The sequence below is a fragment of the Perna viridis genome, chromosome 2 (genome assembly GCF_037379345.1).
Source record: "Perna viridis isolate PV_CMFRI_1.1 ecotype Kerala chromosome 2, ASM3737934v1, whole genome shotgun sequence".
Classification (NCBI taxonomy): Eukaryota; Metazoa; Mollusca; class Bivalvia; order Mytilida; family Mytilidae; genus Perna; species Perna viridis.
The window spans coordinates 13547801-13572503 of record NC_142446.1 but is presented as its reverse complement, the minus strand read 5'-3'; the positions used below and the strand labels follow the sequence as shown (position 1 = coordinate 13572503).

At 31.2% G+C, this 24703-nt stretch overlaps 1 protein-coding gene across 2 annotated transcripts in view; it reads left to right on the top strand.

Moving 5' to 3' along the window:
• The window catches only part of LOC148623717 (protein phosphatase 1 regulatory subunit 21-like), a 35948-nt gene extending 11324 nt beyond the window's left edge, over positions 1 to 24624 (top strand). Inside the window, exons 9-21 of one of the 2 annotated variants that reach the window (XM_088565762.1) lie at positions 729 to 830; positions 2664 to 2752; positions 5393 to 5529; positions 6307 to 6399; positions 6834 to 6961; positions 7955 to 8122; positions 8905 to 8997; positions 10750 to 10851; positions 11476 to 11604; positions 14868 to 15014; positions 19169 to 19267; positions 20398 to 20535; positions 23184 to 24624. In XM_088565762.1, coding sequence (XP_088421888.1) covers positions 729 to 830; positions 2664 to 2752; positions 5393 to 5529; positions 6307 to 6399; positions 6834 to 6961; positions 7955 to 8122; positions 8905 to 8997; positions 10750 to 10851; positions 11476 to 11604; positions 14868 to 15014; positions 19169 to 19267; positions 20398 to 20535; positions 23184 to 23207 — 1449 coding nt within the window. In that variant the 3' untranslated portion in view covers positions 23208 to 24624. Of the gene's footprint in view, positions 1 to 728; positions 831 to 2663; positions 2753 to 5392; positions 5530 to 6306; positions 6400 to 6833; positions 6962 to 7954; positions 8123 to 8904; positions 8998 to 10749; positions 10852 to 11475; positions 11605 to 12288; positions 12628 to 14867; positions 15015 to 19168; positions 19268 to 20397; positions 20536 to 23183 lie in introns of those variants that run through there. The other variant, XM_088565763.1, reaches the window with a different exon arrangement.
• The last annotated feature ends 79 nt before the right edge of the window (positions 24625 to 24703 follow it).

Here is a 24703-nt window from a genome sequence, read left to right as displayed (position 1 = left end):
TGAAACACATTTTGGCCTGTATCTTTGCATTTACTAATTAAATAATGACTTTGCAGAAATAATAAAAGGGACTACTTAAACACCTGATAAAATTTTGGTTCTGCTTGATTATACAAGATGGCCACCAGTACTCATTTAAGCTTTTAATAATCCAATGATATGACCACATAATTTCAAGTTAGTTCTCCAGGTGAGTGGTTCAGGCTCTATAGAGCCTTGAGTTTATTATTTGTCCGGTTTTAATTGTTTTATTGGATTCCTTATAAAAAGCCTGCCTGTGTTTATCAGTCAGATTTCAGATATCTCTTACGGTTTTCGATTTATATGAGGTCAAAGTGGCCAGTCCCCAAAATAACTTTTTTATTTCTGGTCTGATTTCAAAATTTTTTGCCTGTGTTTATTGATCAGATTTCAGATGCATGTATCTCTTATGGGTTTTGAGTTATAAGGGGTCAAAGGGACTGCACCCCGAACTATTTTATTTTTGGTCTGATTTATTGCATTTAATGTAATAAATGAATTTATTAATTTTCCCAAGCTATACCTTTATTTAACTGTGTTCTGCCATTATACAAGTACATGATCATGGCAATCATGTAAATTGAAGTTCTATGCCAAAATGTACCATTCAATTCATATTGTTTTTAGTTGTTTTTTTATTGATGCAGTGGATATTTTATGTTTGTTTTGTACTTTCATAAAGCTGTGCATATTTATTTTGATTTCAGTATTGTAAATACCTCCATGAAAATGTGCAATATTTAAAGCCATTAGAACAGTCTTTCAGAATCTTCCTTGGTACTTTAAATGAGGATACTTTAACAACATTGGTAAGTATGTGTAAAATTGTACAATGACTGAAATAGAGACACAATCATATATGAATATTTTTTTCGATTTTATTACATGTAGTATTATATATATTGTTGAGAATTGTAAGAGCTTACTATATAATTATATTATCCCCAGGGATTGAATTTCAGAAATTTTTTCCACTAGCTAAATTTAGAAAGTACATGTACTGAAAATTTACTCTCGCTAAATTTAAGTTTTTTGGGTTATTTCTGGACTTTACCTATATGATTAATAGAATTCCACAAGCACATTTTAGCAAGTGGAAATAATTTCTATAAGCAAAATTGAATTTCAACTTGCATTTAGCCAGTATTTCCCGATTAATTCGATCACTGATACCCCCACTCAACTAGGGTGTTGTATAATAGAAACACATCATATGTCCATCACAAAAATCTTGGCTCCACTAAACAGATATATTTCGAATTTGGTATGTGGCTTTGTATAAATAGGGCATGCATTGTAAGGTACTCTTATTGCTCTCCTATATCAAATTTCTGTTTCAAGGAAATGTTGACACATTGTTCCCAGGGACATGGTGTAATGCTATATAATTTTTTGAGCTTTTTGCTCAACCCCGTTTGGAAATAAGGGGTTAAAAGTTGAGAAAACAGGTGTTATCATTAGTATTAATAGGAAAAGTTTATTGTTGGATTTTTATGATCAGAAGTCATTGTGTTCCTTTCAAAATTCTGCTTTAAAAGTTTATAGGATAGACTAATCGTTATTACTATAAAGAATGATTGAGAAAATGTTTGTCTTAGCTGCCAGTGTACAGATTGATTTCAAATTTGGTATGTGGCTTTATATAGATAGTGTGGCATTGTAAACAATTTTAGTTGCTCTTTGATATCAACATCCTGTAGAAGTTGAACCTGGAAAGATAACTTCATGTCAACATCCTGTAGAAGTTGAACCTGGAAAGATAACTTCATGTTGATTCCTGTATTTTGATTTACTGTCAATTCTAATTTCTTAATAGTGGCTACATAGTTAATTGAGTATACGTTCAAAGCTACATTTACATGTAGGTTTAAAACTGTCCTTACTTGTACATTAAACTTCCACCCCTTAGTAAGTACTATCATATCAAATGTATGTACACATATATCAAAATAATAACAAACCTTGTTAAATTTTTGATACCTGATATATATATAGTCAAAATTCTGTGTCAGATTTTATTTAAGAGCCTTTTCCATTCAATGAATGGTATAAATTGTTATCAAGGTCACTGTTAGTTTGTTTAGAAAGACAAACACAAATCAATATGTTCATTACATGTAACAGGCTTAGATACTATCCTGTCTGTCCATGTATTTTGTTAGCACTTCTAACCATTTAATACATTTTTATGAAACTTTATAAGAAGGTCATATGCAAATACCGGTATGTATGAAGGAAGATAATCATTGCAGATACTTGTAAAGAGAAATAGTCCATCTTAAGGGTTTTGCATGTTGAAACATAGTTAAGTAAGCTCCAAATTTTTTAACGATTTAAAAAAAAAACATTATATTTATAAGATTAGCATGATAGATAGATAAATAGAGATTGTTATTGAGATCTTGTAAGCTCAACTCTGCCAAACTGTGCAATGGTTTTTGATTAAATTTAGTATAATATTGGGTATCTCATGTAGTTGTATCATACTAGGAAGATTGTATGAAAGCTTGTGTAGGTAGATAATCTTGTAAAGCATTGGTTTATAGATTGAGAAATTCAGTCACTGTTAATGTTTTTATCACTATATCCACTGCTTTTTAAATCATTTTATTGTTACTTTTAAATATTTTTTTTTATTATAGGAAACAGCCACAGATCTGCAGCTATTTTCTCAAAAGTTTAAAAAGTTTGTGGCATATTGCAATAAGCTGCTACCTTATCAGCTGGCAAGGTATAACCTATCTGTCATAGTGGATATTTATCACATGTTGATTAATATGAACACTTTTTATACATGTATTATGTACATGACTTCATGTGTATAAAAATTCTGTTCATGATATTACAAAAATTTGAAATGACATTGATGAAACATATATCTTACTACATGTACTGTAAGTTGATGGTTAAATTTAATATATAATAAATATATTATGCAAGTCCTCTGGCAAAACTGTTGAGATAATAGTTTCAGCTTCCATCATTCTGTTGTCTAAAACTGTTTTTTATGCATGAGATAAGCACATGTGTTTCTGAGTTTTAAAGTTTTCAGTCCAATATAGTTTGACTGTATTAAGGACTTTGGGCTTTCATACATGTATTTTCAGTCCAGTAGTATGAAAATAGTTTAATATCTAGTGAAGTCAAGGATTTTGTTTGAATTTCATGTAGGCCAAATCTCAATATTTTTTATTAAATGTTTATCATGTGATACCTTCCATTATAATTGACAGTTATGTTTCTTGTTTGTCCCATCCATCCATCTGTCCACCTTGTGGTGGTTTCCAGATGATAACTCAAGAATTGAAGGATTTATTTTTAACTAAGCCCATTTCTCAAGTACTAGAAAATACAGGTCGATTGTTTACAGCACAATCCTATCGGTAGATGCTTTTTTAGTTGTTCTGCTTTTAACATTGGTCATCAATGTTTTAGCTCTCCTGCCCCAAGGGGTCATGTGAGCTATTGCCATCACTTGATGTCTGTCATCATCTTTAACAATTTTTCAAAACTCTTCTCTGAAACTACAAGACCAATTAGAACCAAACTTGGCATGAATGTTTCTTAGGGTATTCTGCATAGAACTGTTGTGGTGATTTTTGATCTGTTGAAAAACATGGCTGCTGTTACTAAACATAGAACAAAGGGGTCAGACAAAAGTATTTTGCATATTTCCTTTAAACTGTTAGGTTAAGCCAAATTCTGACAAAGAATAAAAGTGTTCAGCATGATGAGATCTTTCTCTGGTCAAATTTTTGTTTTAATCTGTAAAGTTCATATTGGAGTTATTGGCTTTTTTTTTCAGATTTTTTTCCCTATTTTTTTATGTTATTTCTTTAAATAATCTTTTCCTCTGAAACTACCAGACCAATTAGAACCAAACTTAATATGAATGTTTCTTAAGGTATTCTGCATAGAACTGATATGGGAACTTTTAATCCATCGAAAAACATGGCAGCTGTTACTTAAAATAAAAAAAGGGGTGAGTCAGAAGTTTTTTACATATAGCTCCAAAATTGTTAGGTTTAGCCAAATTCTTTCAAACACTGAAATGATTCTTATAATAGGCCTACAAAAGTCTGCATTGGATCAAAGTTGTCAGACAACTCCTTGTCAGAGTTATTGCCCTTTAAAGGCAAAAAATTATGTTTTAGCAGTTTTCAACCATTATCTTGAAAACTATGATAGACAGAAAGAAACTTTCAGTTGATGGATTGATCCTTAAGATAAGTCCTACCAAAGTCATGTTTTGAGTCAAAATTGTCGGACAACTCTTTGTTAGAGTTATTGTCCTTGAAAGGCAAAAATTTAAGCAGGTGAGCAATTTAGGCTCCTGAGAGCCTCTTGTTTAGCCCACTTAGCCAAAGGCCATGTGAGCTATTGTCATCACTTGGCGTCTGTCCGCTGTCATCATCTGTTGTTAATTTTTCTTTAAAAATCTTCTCCTCTCAGACCATTCAGTGGATTATTAACAGATTTGGTCACCAGCATCCTTAGGGTAGGTTCTATAAAGTTGTGCCAATTGAATAGATCAATCATAAACATGGCTATCTTAAATCCATAGGGGTTAAGTCACAAATTTCTACGGTACATTTATTTCAAATAGATACTGGAAAAATGTGACCTTCCTACTCTAGCTTGAAGAGCTCTACATAAGTCTCCATTTGGTGGAAGTCCTAATAATCTAAACAATCCATACACCTGGTCCTTATGATCAGTCAGTATGACAAGCTGGTCTGTATGGAAATCCATATTGGCCCTTTGGAAAGTTGTATTGCCCTGTGCACTTTTGTATTTTTGAGTTGCTGATTCCAAAATAAAGATACACTTTTTCAAATTATTTTTTTTAGTATTATGTCATTGATATTTATGATGATATTGTTCTTGTCTACATGTTGTATTTCTGTTATTAAAAAATGTGGAAATCATGGATTAATTCAACATACAACAGTGAACAAAACACAGGGACTTGTTGAAAAGAAATTATATTCTGTCCTCTTTGAAGACAGGATACAAATATTTTTGAAACAAGTGCCTGTGGAACAAAATTTGATAACAATTGCATTGTAAACTTTCTTACCTGAGTTAGGATCAGGAATCTATTCAGACTCAATGAATTCAAGATAGAATTGGCCATGCTCATTTGTTATATTTTCAAAAATAGCTTTGGTGTCTTCTGTGGTCAATGCTATTATACTGTCATCCACAACCATGAATGGTTACATCCATGACAGATGACATCTTTCAATATTTGGGCTGTATGAATTATTGAACCAGGAACAGGACGTGGATTAAGAAACTTTTAAATCAATTTTATTTCACAATTGCCTTGATTATTTAGAGATTTATTTGACTTAGATATATTTTTTAGCATAGAAGAAGAGTGTGCTGTATCATCCTGCACATCAACGTTAGAAGCCAAAAACTGGGACCTTCATAAGTCTTTTAAACAACTGAATGAGGTTTTCAACAAGCTTGAGACCTATACAAGTCTTCTTGCAGCCCAGAGTAAGTAGTAAGGTCTTTTTGATAGCATTTATTATACCACTGTTGTTAAGAGGGGGCTATAACACATTTATTAACTCCCTCACAAAATGTATGTGTACTTCTTTTCATTTATATTCAGTTCAGATTAGACCCCCACTTCCCCTATATATGCATGTACATGATAATTTTTTTTAGAAGACTGAGGGGTTGTGGCAATGAACATTTCTGCCACAAAAATGTTGGCTCCCTATGATGGAAATGATTTCTAATTTGGTTTGAATGACATCAAAGAGTTGTATGTTATAAGCAAGTTTGGTAGCTGTCTACACTATATAGGGTGTACATAAACCTATTTTTTATGTCTGTTCAGCAGTCTCCATGGTGACAATGAGATGGCTTCTTTTTACCACTAAATTGTTATTGAAGATCTTTTAGTTTTCTAATGCCAGATTTACAAGTCTCATCTTAAGTGACCCAAACATATTAAGACATTTACTATGTGTTCAATTAGAGAATTTTTGTCTTAAGAGAATATTTAATCAATTACATTTTTCTTTTTGTGAAACAACAATAATGCCTAGTATAGATTGAGTTCTTTAGAATCTCACTGTATCAGTATGATAACTGTTAGATATTTTTTTCACTTTCAAGTTATTTATTAAATCTCTGTGGTGAGTAAACTTGTTTTATCCTATTTTTTCCCCCAACAAAATGCTTACAATTGAGCTTGTTTCAAAGGGTCAAAGTTCACATGTTATACATTGTAGTTAGATCTTTCCATAAAAATTTCTTTTTCAGGTACTAAATCTTGTCAACACACAAAATTTAATCATCCAAAGTTTTTTGCATTACTCAGTCAAGTTCTAAAGGAATTAGATAGTGCTGTAAGAGGTAAGATTACTGTACATGCATTCATTTTTGTCTTTGGCAATTTTCATGGATTCTGTCAAATGAACATATTCAAGGTGTTTTAAAATGTGATGTTTCAGTTATTGAAATCAATTTGTAGGTACTATTTTTTGCGCTTATCTGTCCACTGCAAAAATTAACAGTGGACAAAGTCCTGATATGGGTTATCAATATCAATTTAACATATGACCTTAGAACCCCTGAGCGTCTGATTTCAGTCTGACAGGAAGTGATCTTCTGCAAATCGCTTTTTGCATGTATGGAAGTTTTACAAATGGTACAACTCAACCCACAGTTAAGTCCAAAGTCTACTAAGATCTAAGACGTCACCCAACTTTATATGATGTTTATGTAATTACCTAATGCATTAGAACCTTTAAAGTTGATTAATTAAATAAACAAACATATACTTACAGATTTGTCAAAACACTACAATTCCAAAGTTTCATTAGAGCACCAATTACCAACAGCATCTCAAAAACTGAAGACTACAGATGAATGTGTTGTCTCATCTCTCATTTCTCTTGTCACATGTGTCAGCAAGGTAATTTTAATTGCATCTATTTTATGGGGTTAAATATGAAAATTATTCAAGGTCAAATCAATTAATAAACTATTTTAATCTGCCACAGATATTACTAATATTACACAGACCTTTTTGATCGTTAAACAAGTCAATGGATAAAGTACACTGACAGGAATAGCATTTTCTCTTTGGATCATTAAAAATTGATGTGGCATGAATATTTAATATAAACCTTGATGAAAAGGGTTAATAAGTGAAATTGTATCAAAAGGAAGGTTAAAATATATAATCTTAGGGAAAGATGATCCCAACAGAAAAAAGGCGACTAAAACAAACATTCTATAATACATTGTCTAGTTTGCCTGTTTCCTAGCTAATTCCTATATTATTTTAAATTCATTTCAATTTGATGAAAATCAGGGCACAGAATTAAAATTAAGTTAAATTTGATTTCATGAAAAAGGTCTTGAAGGTCTATTTTTGCTGAATCAAACAATTTTGGGTCCTTTTCATATCAACATAAAATGTTTGTGGTTTTGTAAATATATATTCTACAACAATAGGGAGTTGATTATGAAATTTCTTACATTTAGAAAAAATATATTTTTTTATATTAAAGATATGAACATTTATTTCTCAAGATCTGAGAAATTTCAAAATGAATGAGCTAAAGTTGTAGATTCCGTTTTTCGTAATTTTTCAAAAACTAAATCTTAGGCCTCATACTGCATCTGTGTCATGGCAGAAATTCTAGCTATTGTCTGTTTATGATGCCAACATTTGTTACGTCACATTATGAGATTTTGTGAATATGAACACAATCACTCCTTTGTATTCAGGTCAATCAGCATCAAATTGATATTTAAGCATATGAATTTTTATGAAATTTTAACACAGGGTTCCATCCTACATTTGAAAGGTTAGGATTGATTAAGGACTTAAAAAAAGCTGTCGCTATGTAAGCTTTTAGGTCATGTTAGTAGTAGTTTCAAAAATATTTGTCCTTTACAGATATCGTCATTTATGTCAGGCAATATAGACTTCTTTGGTCAAACAGGTGGATATAGAACAAGAGGAAGTAGTATTGGTAATGACCCTGAAATGGAAGGACCCCGTTCTAATCCAGCTACTGTACAGTTCAGACAAAGAGCAGCTAATTATTTAAATTTGCTTACAGGGGTAAGTTTTCTGGTTTGAAGTTTTTATCAAAACTAATTATTGGAGAAATGGGAAAAAAAGTTGCATACAACTACAGAACTCTATTCAGTAGAATACATAAACAGAATTGGAAAAGTTCTTAAACATTACAATATTTATATCCCTGCAAATATTAGCCAAATCAAACTACATTGGATGAAGTAAAGTATTTGAAATTTTGATCTTAATTTTTCAGCTATTGTCACATACCTCTGAACAATTTGATTATTTTAATGTTTTTTAATGTTTTTTACATTTTACATAAAGATGCGCATTATCAACTTTGGTTTCAATTGGTAAATAAAGTTATCCAGTTGTGAATGCAAGGCAAGCACTTTAGGTTTGCTAAACATTTATTTTCAGGTCAAGGGAAATACATACTCTAGAAGCCTAAAAGTTACATGAATGGATTCTGCTTGTCCTACAATTTTATGCTGTATTCACAATACTGTTCCTGTCTATTATGACCTTTCACCTGTATTTTGATTCAGATTGACACATTGTGATTTACTGTTGTCTGTTCATACACATTGTCTGAAAACTCCAAACTGTTGTCAGTGATTTTAATGATTTTTTGAAAGAATACTTGTACTCATAAATGAATTTTCAATTTCCTTTTCATTGTTTTTCATTTTTTTTTGTGTGAAAGCTTTGGAGAACAAAGGGGATGAGCTTTTCATGTTCTTTAGAGCAAGTGTTCATCAGTTATTTCTCTTGTAACAAATTGGCATTCAATATGTACAGTTAAACTTTTAAAATTTCAGCAATGCCCAGAATCTGTGCCTCACAAAACTGCTGTACAAAACAGGAAAACACTACTGAGCTCTGCTGAAAGTAAACAAGGACTTTCTAAACAGGTACAGTTGTTAGTATTGTAAGATGTTTGTTTTAACACAAATTGTACTTTGCACTGCAATGTTGAGTTTGTGGTCATTTAATTTTTTTTTATATTAAATTTGAGTTTTAGTTGATGACACATTATTGCAATAATTTCACTATTTATGGTACTGTAAACATATTTATAGTACTGTAAACATATTTACCCCACCTCTGATAATTATCAGTTGAAATCAACTAATCGGTGCTCTGTATTTCGATCATGTGAAAACAGTGTATTTCCAATACATGGTCACTATTTTAGCAATACCTGGTTAGTTATCGTTTTTTAGTTTACTACAACCAAAATGACGACCAAACGTTTTGCGTCGCTTACAGCAGACGATATACAAAAAAAGAAAATGATGGTGAATTCAAAGGAAACCATTAAAAGTAATCAAAAGAAAATTATTGCTATCTAAATAAAGGGTATAAACTTTTTTTTTTACTTAAAAACAAAAAAAAACAAAAACAAATTCATCGATGGGGTAAAATCGTTACATAGTGATTGAGTGGCCGTGTACGGAATTTACCCTGGTCAGTAGATTCCATACCTGGCTCGGCTATGCCTCGCCAAGTATGAAATATACTGACCAGGGTAAATTCCGTACACAGCCACTAAATCACTATGTAAGGGCAACATTTTTTTTATAATCTGTTTTACGGGACCGCCGACCCTATTTTAGCCAAAAATAAAGTAAAAATAAAGGTATGTGAATGTTGTTTTATTTTTGTAAATTCCGCTGACTCCTATCCTGGTTCCTTGGACTATGTTCCAGGTATTAGCTACTAGCAATACACTCTCACGATTCTCCAACTAATAACCATAACTGATCAGTCACAATAGGATCAAATGTGGCGTGGGTTCTGATGTATTTACTTAAGCAAAAATATATTGTCAGAGGGGTCGAAATGTTCACAAATGACTTCAAAACAATTATTTTGGAAATGTAGCCAAAAACTTGGAAAGGGGTACAAATTATCTACACATCAAAATTATTTTTATATATCTTCTTTTCAAAAGTTAAAATTTGTGTGTATTCTCTGTTACATTGTGAAAACAGTATCAATCAGTCTTAATAATTAAAGAAGTGAAATGTATATTAAAATTGGGTATCAAAAGCTTTTACTTTTCACACATTTAGAATATAGCAAAAATAAAAATAAAAACGAAAAACAAATACTTTTATTTTTTATTTTTTCCATTGTCTCACCTAGATTTTAACTTTTATTTTTGAAAAAAATCCTGTAAAACGGATTATAAAAAAAGTTGGCCTAACTAATATTATAGTACTGTAAACATATTTATAGTACTGTAAACATTTTAATTTTTGTAGTTGCTAATTTTTGCATATTCTGTCACGTGAACATATCAGCCAATTTTCCTGGTTTCAAAAAATGATTAGCATTATGTGTTAAAAATCAATTTCACAAGTACTATTTTTCATGGTTTCTGTCCACTGTCACATGCTTCTGTTGCCTTTCAAAAATATCAATTTTCGTGGTTTCAAAAAAAGATTGGCATTATAATTTGTTGAAAATCAATTTCACAGGTACTATTTTTCACAGCTTCTGTTCACTGAAAAATAGCAAAAATTAGAACACTGAAAAAATTAGTACATTTTCAGTAATTAATTTAAATAGAACGAACCTTTTTGAATGAAAATAAACTTATAATATTATCAGTCATGACTCTTACTTTATGTATTTAAACTGACCTTTAAAAAATTCAGTTAACCACTTTCCAACAAAGAGTCAGTCGACTGGAACAAGACAAAGAACATTATATGTTAGAATTACAGCTGTTGCAGATTAAATATGATAATGAAATTCAGGTATTTATATCTAACATTATAATTTTACGTTGTTCATTTTACCTATGGTATGAACATATGTTTTCTTTATTTGAAAATCAGTTGTTTGTGGAAAATGAGATATATAAGTGTTAGATAAGTCTTGTAGAGTACATTTTGACTGCTTATTTTGAATTTCGGGATAAATATTAATGTATAAGATAAATAAATAATTACTTTTATTTCTGCTCGTATGTTTTTTGTATGATAAGAGCATAGTACAATTAGCTTTTGTGGTCTTTAATTGGAATTAAGCAAAAGAAAACGTTATGTATATCTTTATAATAGCTTATGATGGTAAAGGATAATCAATAGGGCTTGGAAGTATTGTCACATGACCCTGTGAATTCATGTGTCCTTTACTCCCATTCAAAAGCTAAGGAAATGGTTGTTTATGGAGTAAAGACTATGCTCTTATCAATGATAACCTTTGATTTGCAAGTATAATGATAAAAACATGACATTTAAACATTTTCAGGGTAGAAATATTGGTCAATAAGAGAGTAGCTTGAATTTTAGTAAGTGTTATGTTTTTTTTTCTTCACATTTATGTTGTATTTTCAGTGTAAATGATTTTTTATTAATTGAGAAATGATATCTATTTAGAAAGTCAAAAAAATTGAAAAAGAACTACAAGAGAGTAAGAGGAGATCTGATTCCATAGAGGATAATATGTCAGCTATACCATCTACCCCACCTATAACTGATAATGTAACTTCTACACAATCATCTGTGGTAAGTAATAGTTCTTGTTACCCATACCATCTACTTAACCTTTAACTGATAAAGAACCCATACCATCTGCTTAACCTTAAACTGATAATACAGTGTCTACTTTTATGGTAGTAATACAGTCTGACCTCAATGTGTCGAACTTGGATTAGTTGAAATCTTGGATAACTCGAACTAATTACAAAGTCCCAGCAAAACTTACTACAATACAATTTTACCTCGGATGACTCGAACTGGGATGAATTGAAACCTCTGATAACTCGAGGTAATCAATCAGTCCCCTCGACAGGACTTCGAGGTTAATTAACCCTGATGTATTGAAGTCAACTAAATTAGTCAGAAAACTGATTGCTTTATTACAAACCATGATCAAAGTGTGTTTATACAACGATTAGTGTGTTTTTTTAAAATTTTTTGTTGACACTCTTTATGGCAAGATTTGTGCATTTGATTAATTTAATATTGCGCATGTAGTGAAAAGAAACAAATTTGATTAATTACACACTGGGAGTCACACTAACAGTGATATCTAATTTTTTTATATTTTGATAAAAAAATTAATAAAATACAGATTAATTAATATGGTATCCGACTATTTAATGAAACATCAAACAGATGAAAGTAAGTGAATTTCAACGACTACACTCGTATCGTTAGTGAATTTGAAATTTTATCGTAATATTGTAGAGCACATGGTTTGAAGAATGTGAGTCAAACAAAGCAGCATGTTATGAACTATGATGTTTTCAATGTAGAAAAAATGAAAAGGAAATTTCACTAAAACACTCGGTGCCATTCAGTATTTCAAACATGATATACAACATACAAAAAAAATATCTTCAGATATGAAACTCAAGACATTACGGAGTACCGTGTATAGTGAACCTCGGATTACTCGAACATCAGATAACTCGAACATTTTGAATTTCGACTTAATGAGGTTCGACTGTAGTTCTTGTCACCCATATCATCTACTTAACCTTTAACTGATGATACAGCGTCTATTTCTGTGGTAAGTAATAGTTCTTGTCACTCGTACCATCTACTTAACCTTTAACTGATGATACAGATCTACTTCTGTGGTAAGTAATAGTTCTTGTCACTCATACCATCTACTTAACCTTTAACTGATGATACAGCTTCTACTTCTGTGGTAAGTAATAGTTCTTGTCACTCGTACCATCTACTTAACCTTTAACTGATGATACAGCTTCTACTTCTGTGGTAAGTAATAGTTCTTGTCACCCATACCATCTACTTAACCTTTAACTGATGATACAGATCTGCTTCTGTGGTAAGTAATAGTTCTTGTCACTCATACCATCTACTTAACCTTTAACTGATGATACAGCTTCTACTTCTGTGGTAAGTAATAGTTCTTGTCACCCATACCATCTACTTAACCTTTAACTGATGATACAGATCTACTTCTGTGGTAAGTAATAGTTCTTGTCACCCATACCATCTACTTAACCTTTAACTGATGATACAGCTTCTACTTCTGTGGTAAGTAATAGTTCTTGTCACTCGTACCATCTACTTAACCTTTAACTGATGATACAGCTTCTACTTCTGTGGTAAGTAATAGTTCTTGTCACCCATACCATCTACTTAACCTTTAACTGATGATACAGATCTACTTCTGTGGTAAGTAATAGTTCTTGTCACTCATACCATCTACTTAACCTTTAACTGATGATACAGCTTCTACTTCTGTGGTAAGTAATAGTTCTTGTCACCCATACCATCTACTTAACCTTTAACTGATGATACAGCATCTACTTCTGTGGTAAGTAATAGTTCTTGTCACCCATACCACCTACTTAATCTTACACTGATGATACAGATCTACTTCTGTGGTAATTAATAGTTCTTGTCACCCATACCATCTACTTAACCTTTAACTGATGATACAGATCTACTTCTGTGGTAAGTAATAGTTCTTGTCACCCATACCATCTACTTAACCTTTAACTGATGATACAGATCTACTTCTGTGGTAAGTAATAGTTCTTGTCACCCATACCATCTACTTAACCTTTAACTGATGATACAGCTTCTACTTCTGTGGTAAGTAATAGTTCTTGTCACTCGTACCATCTACTTAACCTTTAACTGATGATACAGCTTCTACTTCTGTGGTAAGTAATAGTTCTTGTCACCCATACCATCTACTTAACCTTTAACTGATGATACAGATCTGCTTCTGTGGTAAGTAATAGTTCTTGTCACTCATACCATCTACTTAACCTTTAACTGATGATACAGCTTCTACTTCTGTGGTAAGTAATAGTTCTTGTCACCCATACCATCTACTTAACCTTTAACTGATGATACAGATCTACTTCTGTGGTAAGTAATAGTTCTTGTCACCCATACCATCTACTTAACCTTTAACTGATGATACAGCTTCTACTTCTGTGGTAAGTAATAGTTCTTGTCACTCGTACCATCTACTTAACCTTTAACTGATGATACAGCTTCTACTTCTGTGGTAAGTAATAGTTCTTGTCACCCATACCATCTACTTAACCTTTAACTGATGATACAGATCTACTTCTGTGGTAAGTAATAGTTCTTGTCACTCATACCATCTACTTAACCTTTAACTGATGATACAGCTTCTACTTCTGTGGTAAGTAATAGTTCTTGTCACCCATACCATCTACTTAACCTTTAACTGATGATACAGCATCTACTTCTGTGGTAAGTAATAGTTCTTGTCACCCATACCACCTACTTAATCTTACACTGATGATACAGATCTACTTCTGTGGTAATTAATAGTTCTTGTCACCCATACCATCTACTTAACCTTTAACTGATGATACAGATCTACTTCTGTGGTAAGTAATAGTTCTTGTCACCCATACCATCTACTTAACCTTTAACTGATGATACAGATCTACTTCTGTGGTAAGTAATAGTTCTTGTCACCCATACCATCTACTTAACCTTTAACTGATGATACAGATCTACTTCTGTGGTAAGTAATAGTCTTGTTACCCATACTGTTGAAGTTTGAAGGTACATAAGAATTACTTTGTTCATTCAACTACCTGTCCTTTCACCTATGTACCTTGTAAACACAAGTTCTTCTCAAATATTGTGAAACTTCTAAATGGTTTAGCAGTATGTGTAGATGTATATGAAGCAAAATAATTATTGCCAGATGTTTTAAAAGGTAAACAATTATATAAGCAGGAGTATCCCTTAATGAGCTCACTAATGCTTGTGATTAAATGAAGTTGATTGTTATTTTTAAGATAGGAAAACTGGACTCAGTGGTGACTCCTGGTGCTGATGCTGAAACTCGAGAAAGCTTGATTAAGAACCATTTTACAAACCGCGTTAATGAACTGACATTACAGTTACAAGAAGCAGATAGTAAAGCAGTCAGTTTTCATTCAGAGGTATGAATTGTGTTATTACATGTACTTGCAAAACCAAATCACACACTTTTACAAAATTCTTAGATTATCTGCTAAAATTATTGATAACTTTAATTCCAGATGTAAATTGTAGTAGAATACTTTTACATTTATTGGTTAAATTTTCATTCTAATTCCACATTTTTTTTCAAAATATATTTGATTTATATCATACTTCTTGGATTTCGTGCTCACACAAGAAAATTATGTAAATTTGGTTTAACAGTAAGGATTTTACATAAGGTAATTAAGCAATTTCTATAAAGGCTGTTTATTTATCTAAAAATATGCTGACAGCCAGTGGTTTCATGAAAATACTACTTTAAATATTATAATAAATATTCCAAGTAAGAAAGAAGACAGCAATGAAAATATGTACACAGAGAGATCAGTTCAAAATGTAAATAAAAAGTTCATTCAAAGATGTTTGACCCAGGCAGAAACCTACTGGAGTTAAATTATCTCCCATTGCATTGTGATTTTCGTCTGTCGGGAAGGAAATGGCAGCGATAGGCCATTGTTGGTTCTGACACGGAAAATGATTGAATATGAAAGACATTCACGTGTTGATAATATATGAGTGGCCGAAAGTGTTTTCTACATGTATGGTGAACATGAAACAACAAGTGTAGATCGTGCTGTTTGCTTGACAGATTTGTAAAACGATCATTTCTTTGGATGGATAAGTTGTGAAAAATTCTTATATTGGTGGTAAACTGTGGTGTCTTGACGATATTTCTTGGATCAAATTGGATCATGCGTTTTAATTTTATGGTAAGTATTTCTAGTTTCCTAGAAAGTAAAAATTATTTTCCTCCGAAGTTGCATATGGCAGTAATTCCCTTAAACTTAAAATTTACAGGTGAAGACACAACACACGTACATTATTACGTAAACAAAACGGGTCAAAGGTTGTAATGTAGAATGTACATGTACTGTCCTATAGCTTCATTCTTTATTTCAATCATCGTATGGCAATCATATCGATCTTAAAATCATTCAAGATTAGAGTAGAATATGATAGCTAATGCATGATTCTTATATACTCCCAAGATGACAAGTTACCGATTTTTACCATTTTTGGAATAGGTTCTATATTATGCTGACACTATATATATTATATTCCTAGCACATGACAATTAGAAAGCTAGTTAAAATTCATCACAAGGTTTTGTTATAGGCACCATGTATATAAGCGAAGAAGGGCCAGATTGTATGGTCTCTTTGAAAAAAAAAGAGCTTCAAATTCTATGATTTTTAAATCATCCATTTATTGAAAAAACAATTATAATCTGACAATAAAATCTATGCACACGACCCCCTCCTGGAAAATAAAAATGGTTGGTGTCTTTACTGGTAAACTAAATATATTATTTAAAAGTTTAATTTTGAACTAGCAATTTTTCTTGAAGTGCATCCACATAGCACAGGCACTTCTTTCTATCAATATACACAAATACCCTGTGAAGATTTTTTCCCAGGGTACATGTACAAATGTATGTGTGGATAGTGATAGAAACAAGACTTGGTGCATGCGACCCGTACCTATAATTTATTCATTATTTAACAAATATGATTGGCCATTGAAAATGATTATTTTCAGTTCCTTAGTACTTCTTAAATATTAAACATAGTACCTGTACACTGCAACAACTGAAAAGTATTCTTTTCAGGTTTACAAGTAGTAAATTTCTCTATTTCCTTAATGTTACATTTATTTAATATTTTTCTTGTTTTCCGTAACAGGATATTCGTACCTGTTATCTTGGTAGCATTTACATGAAGCTATACTTTTACATGTATATTCATGACATATACATGTATATATTTATAGTAACTATTAACTATTTTATTTAAATATACATACATGTATGCTATTGTTATAAATACAGTCAGTATTACTATATAATGCAATTGTTCTTTTACAGGGAAGGTACAGATAAGTGTGATAGAACAGCTTATGTCAGATTGGATCAACATGTGTTTATACCTAGATGAACAGCAATAGAAGGAACATATTTATCAAATATGCGAAGAAGTCAAGAACTGTTTGGACAAAAAATGTTTAAAAAACAAAATAAATTCAATATTTATTTATCACAGTGTTACTTCTTTGATTCCCGCTATTCCTGGTTTAGTTACTATTAACAAAACGAAAAATTCACAGTTGTATCAAACTTGAATGTTGTGTTAATACTTGTCTATATTGTTTAGGGGTCTACCTTTACAGTTGTGTCAAACTGCTATCTGGGAAGCTTTACATTCCTTGTTGAATTAGAATTGGTTAATATTAGGTTTCATCATATACTTGCAAAAAAGATGAAACTTAAAGAAATTTTGATTGTGGGTAATCGTATTTTAGTATTTACACATGTACATACTATTAGATAGATTTAATAATTTTGATGAGAATGAGGTGTGAGATGCATACTTTCGGCTTTACGAAAAGATTCATTTCTACTCTAGATAGGTTGATATTGATAAAATTTTAAAACATGTTAAAGAAAGGTTTGTATTAATTTTGGGTTTTGGAGGAATGTCACGTAGTCCTCTGACTAACCAAAATTATGTTACCATCGGGATGTTTCTCGGTGCTGCGTCCTGCACAGTTTGTGCACATGTGTAGTGTAATTTCCTTTTGTATTAAAAAAAAAAATTCTGCATAGTTTTAAATTTCGTAAACTATAGAATAAGAGACAGTGTGATTGTTACACAAACATAAGAAATTCAGGACTGGAAGCGTGAGAAAGAAATCAAAAGTAAAACATAAAACTGAATTCATAAGACAAAATGCATGAATGACTTTAAACAAACATAACAAAAACAAAATCTAACGACGTGGATACAAAACCTAATCATTAACTCACATACTAAGTGCTGTTTAACTGACAATTCAACAGATTTCAACAGAATCCCGATAAAACAGATTTTTATTTAGTTTGCATATTTTGACGGAGAGAAAAAATCTGTGAACGGAAACATTTTAAATAAAAGCCATGTTCAACACTACTACAGACACCTCAAAAGCAAGAATTAATCAAATTTTTGCAATTAAAACTCCTAGTAAATAGAGTGAAAAGTGTACTCAAGTAATATCTGAGTAAATATTTTAATTTGATGAGAGTCCTGTCATTTGATTGGTTTGTTGACAAAAATCAACATTGTTTCAATTGTATAAACTAAGTTGCTATTTAGGCCACACCCACCTTTTACAGAACTACTTTTTGTTTGTCAACATCCAAAACAACGTTTTCAGTCACATTGTAACATTGAAACGTTTTTGTGACAATAAACTAACTTTAAATGGACCCAAATTAGGTCATAGCATATAAACTAATCAGAAATTGAATACATTCATTAAATATCACTGATAGATGTATAATTGTATTAAATTACTTTTGGTTTTAAACCATGCCACTTTAAGATATACGCGTACATGTAACCTTGAACTTAATTGTTGACAAGCTTTTTGACGGGGTTATACAGGTATATTTGAAGGTAGATGTATGTCATGTGTACATCGGCAAGCCTTCAATGTCCCGACTCTCTTAACAAATTTTTCTTTGATTATTATGATTTTTTTGTGATCTAACACAAAGCATGATCCAATTTTGATTAAACGTACCTCCACTCAAAATCATTTCAATTAAAGATCAAGGCTTTATCTTAGTATTATTTGATACAGTTTTTGTTGACAGTTTAATGTATAATAATTATATTCATAATCTAAATTGAAAATTATAACTTTTTTGTCTAAAAGTAACTTTTAAGATCATTAGCAACGGCAATTAACAACATGATTCACTTTCCTGCCTCAGCTAAACAAGAGTACGACTTCTATTGTCATCGTCGCGATAGGTTTCTGCCTGGACCAACTTGTAGTAACTATGTAATAATGAGGTATCTCATTGACTTAATTGGTAGATTATTCTGGGTCATCTGGTCTACAGATAATCAGTGTCTTTATTCACAAGTAGTAGCCTTGCAGGTACACAATTGTTGTTGGAGTGGTAGTGTATCTTTAAGAATGAAGTTTATGTTTGCAGTAGATTGCAACTGGCAGTTAACCCAGAATCTTGTTTCTTTATTAAAGTTATTACAATGTTAATCATAGTTCTATTGAATTGTTTATACAGGTGAGGGCACTACATAAACAACTACAGATAGCAGAAAAGACCAAATCCAGAGCTGAGGATGAACTGAAAGACACAGCTCAATCACTTGCTCAACTAAAGGTTACTACATCTTCATCTGCATATTTATTAAGTTTTGTTCTATGACAAGGGTGAAATCAAGGGAGCCCAGATTAGAATTGTAATAAAAAAACAATTTTCCATACCTAAAAAGGAAGGTATGAATTTTATAACCCTAGCTGTTTACAAATAGGGGTCACAGGCAGACATTTGATAAAATTTAACTGTGTAACGTAAGTATAAATGTATAGATCTCTATTAAATTTTCAAGACCTAAGGTATTAATTTTATGATTACCGGTATGACAAGATAGGAATAATTTTATGATTACCGGTATGACAAGATAGGATTAATTTTATGATTACCGGTATGACAAGATGGGATTAATTTTATTATTACTGGTATGACAAGATAGGATTAATTTTATGATTACCGGTATGACTGTGTTGATTATGCTGATAGAGAAACATTGCCTTCAAGGCTTTTTTCTGGGTAAAGTTATCAATTTCAACATTTATCTCCTTAACTATCAGTAGGAGAGGTGTGGCCATCACATTTTATCCCCTCATATTAAATATTATCATTGTACCCCCCCCCCCCCCCACTTGTTAGCATTGGCTATATTACAATCAGATTGTCTGTCCCTCATCAGTCTATCTGTTACACTTTTTTTCTGCAACAAATTTCTCAGATTCTGTTGGAAGGAATGCTTATATAATTAATATGTCGCTTTACCATTCTAGGATCCTTGCTCTACTCTACTTTATGTTTATCATGATTTAGTAATTATTTAGATGATGCGTAATGGAAATTTTCTTACAGGTTTCTGAGCTTCTTAAGATATTTATTATATTGTTTTTGTTTGATGACTTGAACCATGCATCACTTTTACAGGTTTACTACTACTTGTTTACTGTAGATATTCTTAGCTTGGTGTAGCATCCAACATTTTGTTTTATTTTCTTCCCTTGAAAAGCAAATTATGAGTGTTTTTGCTGTTTTTTTAAAATTTTTATCCAGAAAACCTTCATCAGTGTAATGATTATTTTGATCATCAGGCCAACGTAAGTTTTTGTTAGGTTAAAGTTTTATAACAACTTGAGTTTTGTGAAATGAAATTCAATCACTTTTTGTGATTTCTTGTTTTAGCACTTGTGTTTTGGTAATTGCAGGATGAATACCAGACCACTACAAAGAGTTATGAAGGACAACTCAGTATGATGAGTGATCATCTAGCTGGAATGAATGAAAAAATTACTCAACAAAAGGATGAAATTGATGACCTCAGATCACAGGCAGTGTCCTCAAAGGTGATAGATTATATACATTTCACCATTCCAGTCATTTATAGGAACAGATAAAATTTATCTGAATATGAATATTTCACCATTCCAGTCATTTATAAAATTTATCTAAATAAAATTATGAGCATTTGTAGGACAGGTTATTAGGAGTTCCAGTGCAGACCATTTAACAGATTATTCTATACTTAAAGCAGAAGACCATGTTATTGTGCGAGTCATAAATATCGAAACTAATCTGTTAAATGTTCGTGAAAATTAAATTGAAACAAAATAATTTCCTTTTCTTAACAAATTAATCACGATTTATAAATAGGGAATTTGAATTTCCTGCACCTATGGGCACCACCATGATGGGTTGAGCTGTGACATCATGTAGTCGGTTTGTAAAGTGAAAGTAAATAGGTAATTGATTATGATATCCATTAAAATCGCAAATTTTTTACTTTCCCCTATATTTTCAACCCAAAATAAACAGAAGAAGAGATTGAGGCACAACATGTAAGCAAATGTAGACACTTTGACGAACAACAGGATTTGCAGCTAGAAGACTAGAGTATGTCTGAGGAAAATTTTAACGGCTACTTCCAAGGAATTTGTGTTGCCGTCAAAAAACTTTTAGAATTTATCTCTTTTATCATTTGAGTAATCGTAAGCTTGACAAGACAACTTGTTTTGGTGATTAGATAAACAGGATCGCAGAAATTTACCAAATATTCTTTGTTTACATATTATTTGCAGTGCTTGTATCAGTATCAAACTGACTTAATGACATCACGAGCCAATTGGAAGCTATCGGTAAAAATCAATAAAGTCTGCTTATGATTTTTCTTCAGATAGTTGAGTTCTGCAAGATGGTTATCTACATATATTTCAAAGATTTTGAACTTTGCATAGCCTTGAACATTTTATAAAAGTGCATTTTGCATTAAAGGTTATTTATTTTTGTTTACGTGTGTATGATTTATCATTAGAGCCTAACTTAATGCAAAGGTGGTCTTTCCCTTTAAAGATGTTTACTCTGAAAAAAAAGGGACAGCTCTGCTTGTTGCTATTTAATAATCATGGTCTATTGAATTATTTTTTTTCAAAATTATCCTAAAAAACTGTTTATTAAAAATTCAATCAAAATTGGTCTGTAGATATGCATGTACACTCCATAAGTAATGGGTTAATTATTGTGTAATAATAAGACTTTATTTGAAGGCAAATACAGCTCATAAAATGTATTTTACACAAATATATAAATCAAATATATAAACCATCATTGAAATAATAAAATTATAACTTTTTAATACATGTACATTATTATGTAACATTTGTTAAATTTGAGCATTCTTTGGCACTTGGTTATTTACTCTTTCCAATTAATCATCCTATTATCCTCTAACATCCAAGTGAAACACCATGTTACAATGAAAATTTGTGAGGACAAAATCTCATAAACTATACAAAATTATGAACTGAATTTTGTACATATTTCTATTCCCATTTGAAAATATGCAAATGAAAGTCCAGTTAGAATTGAAAGAACTTCATTGTAGAAGCTTCTTATTGTGTTAGGGCATAACATTTGCAAAGCAGTAACTTAAGTAGTGAGTATTGTTAATCTAGAAATAATTGTGTGCATTATAATTGTGATTTTGGAATATTGTAGCAAATGTTTTGCCATTTTGAGAAAATAATTTGCTTTAATAATGTTTGAAATTCCATAATGCTTTTTTGATTATTGGCAATTTAAGTCAGTCTCATTTTTTGTGTAGTAAAAAAACATGAAATTACAGTATATGAATTTTTGTAAACACTTCATTTTGGGTCTTTTCTGACTTAATGGTTGTTTCCTATTTGTAAGCCTGTGAAATCTTTTGAAACAAAGTAGAATATAGTGATCAGGGAATGGTCATTGTGCAGCTGTAACATTGTTTTTGATTTGAATGAAATAAGGGTTTCTGTAAAAGATCTTAAGCATGACCATTGCCATAAAATCTGAATAATTATTACGTAATGTATAGCAGGTTGCAGATTTGGTTTATTTTAGTAGTCGGTCAAAAAAAAAACCAAACAATATAAATTCCACAATATATTTACTCTGGGCTTCAGTATACTGTGCACTACATAGCATCTGCCAAAATAAGAAATGCCAAAATTTTTCATACACCTTTTTACCAAATTTAACACTCGCAATAGGGTATCACCACAGAGTGTTGAATTTGTGGAGGTAGGTATCACACAAAATAGATTATTGGTAATTAAAGTTTGATGTTAACTATTAATGTCTCCAATGTCCATTCAAGGTCTTAAAACTAACCACAAAAATTTTAAAGCATAAATACATGCACATTGTAGTTGTATTTCACATGGTGATATGAAGCAAAGTCAGTCAGTGAGGCACCTACAGCCTGACATTCTCTTTGATTTTCAATCTGAATGAACTTGGCCTTTCTTATAGCTTTACCTCAACTTTGCCATTGACTCAAGTACCCATTCATAATCAGATAAACATTTATATAATGCCTTTGTACACTTCTGATTTGAGTGTTTGGTTTTGGAAAGTACATATATGATTTTATATCTTAGGGGTGCTGGGGTATCTTTTTGCTCACAGTAATTGTAGTTATCATTATTTCTATATTTAATTATAATACTTTTTTTTACAGTCTGGAAAGAGATTTAAAAGATGACACAACATAAATTAGAAACTGCCTTATATTATGTATCTGTGTACGGCTATGAAGTGGTCAAATCTACATGATAACATTTAACTTGTGTGAAATATCATCATCATGCTGACCAAGACTTTAAACTGTACATGAACAGTATAGTAGAACAATGGGATAGTAGTATAATAAGTTCAGGAGTCTTGTAAGTGGTAAATGTCTCCAAAGTTTATTGTGGCAATTATTTCCTTGATGGAATGACATTTGATTCTTTAAGATATAAGTAATCATACTGTATTTAAGGTCCTTGAATTTTTTGCATTCTGTGAGGCATATAAATCAATCTGTAGAAACGACAAAAAAAATTTGTTATTTTTAGATTCATTGTCCATGCAGGTAAAAATTTCCTCAGTATATTATCTGTTATTTAGACTTGCTACAAGTCTCTCTGTAATATATATTTTATTTAATTAAATATCATTACATGTACTATCAAATATCTGTACAGCAGTTGGATAGTGAATGAATATTTGATAGTAATGATATTTAATCAAATAAAATATATATTACAGAGAGACTTGTAGTAAGTCTATCTGTTATTTTTCTTTTTTGACTGATTCTACTTTAATGATATCTGTATTGAACCCATGTTTATTGTCTCCACATTATGGTAATTATATGCTCTGAATTAAGTTGCTGCTTTTGTATTTAATTACATGTTCACTCAAGTCATTTAAGTGTATGTAATGTGCATATTTGAATTTCCAGTCTTTGGACATGAATAATCAATATATATATATACTAGATGTATGTATTAATTGATAATTGATAAGTCTTACACTAAATTTGTGGTTTATTCTTAACAAAAACATGATTTAGACCATAATAAAAAAAATCTTAAAAATTACCTCTCTAAAGTAAGTCCAAAATTATAGTGCTATAGCACTGCCTCAAAGAAGTCTTAGTTTATGTTGAGCTTTAGGGATCTTTAAAAGTCAACCTGATACTATCCACATCTAGGACCATTTTCCTCACTGCAACCCATTGTACCTAGTTCATATTTGTACAGAAGTTTGCTGAGCCAGATTTTTATTTGTGGAAGTGACAAACCATTTCTGCCACATCTCCCACTACCAACATGATTCTACCTCTGATTTGTGGTTCAGTGTGATGTTTGCCCATAAGTGAGAGGAAAAGCAATAACTACCAATTCATTAGGTCTTTTGTATAATCTATCATGTATTGTACTCGTGCAGTATATCATTTTGCTATGGCTAGACCACCAAGGCAATTGAGCTTCTTTTAAATTTGTTCTTTCCTGCTTCTGACTTCTTTGAAGTGATGGATGATTGCAATGTTTTTATGTGATACATTGATTATACTTTTTATGTTTAAGTATTGGTGCAATGTTGTGATATTAAATTGAAGTTATTTTATATTATTTGATTGTTTTAGAAATTAAATAAGTTAGAAATTGAAATATTGGTGCAATAACACCTGTGTATAAGACTAGAATACCC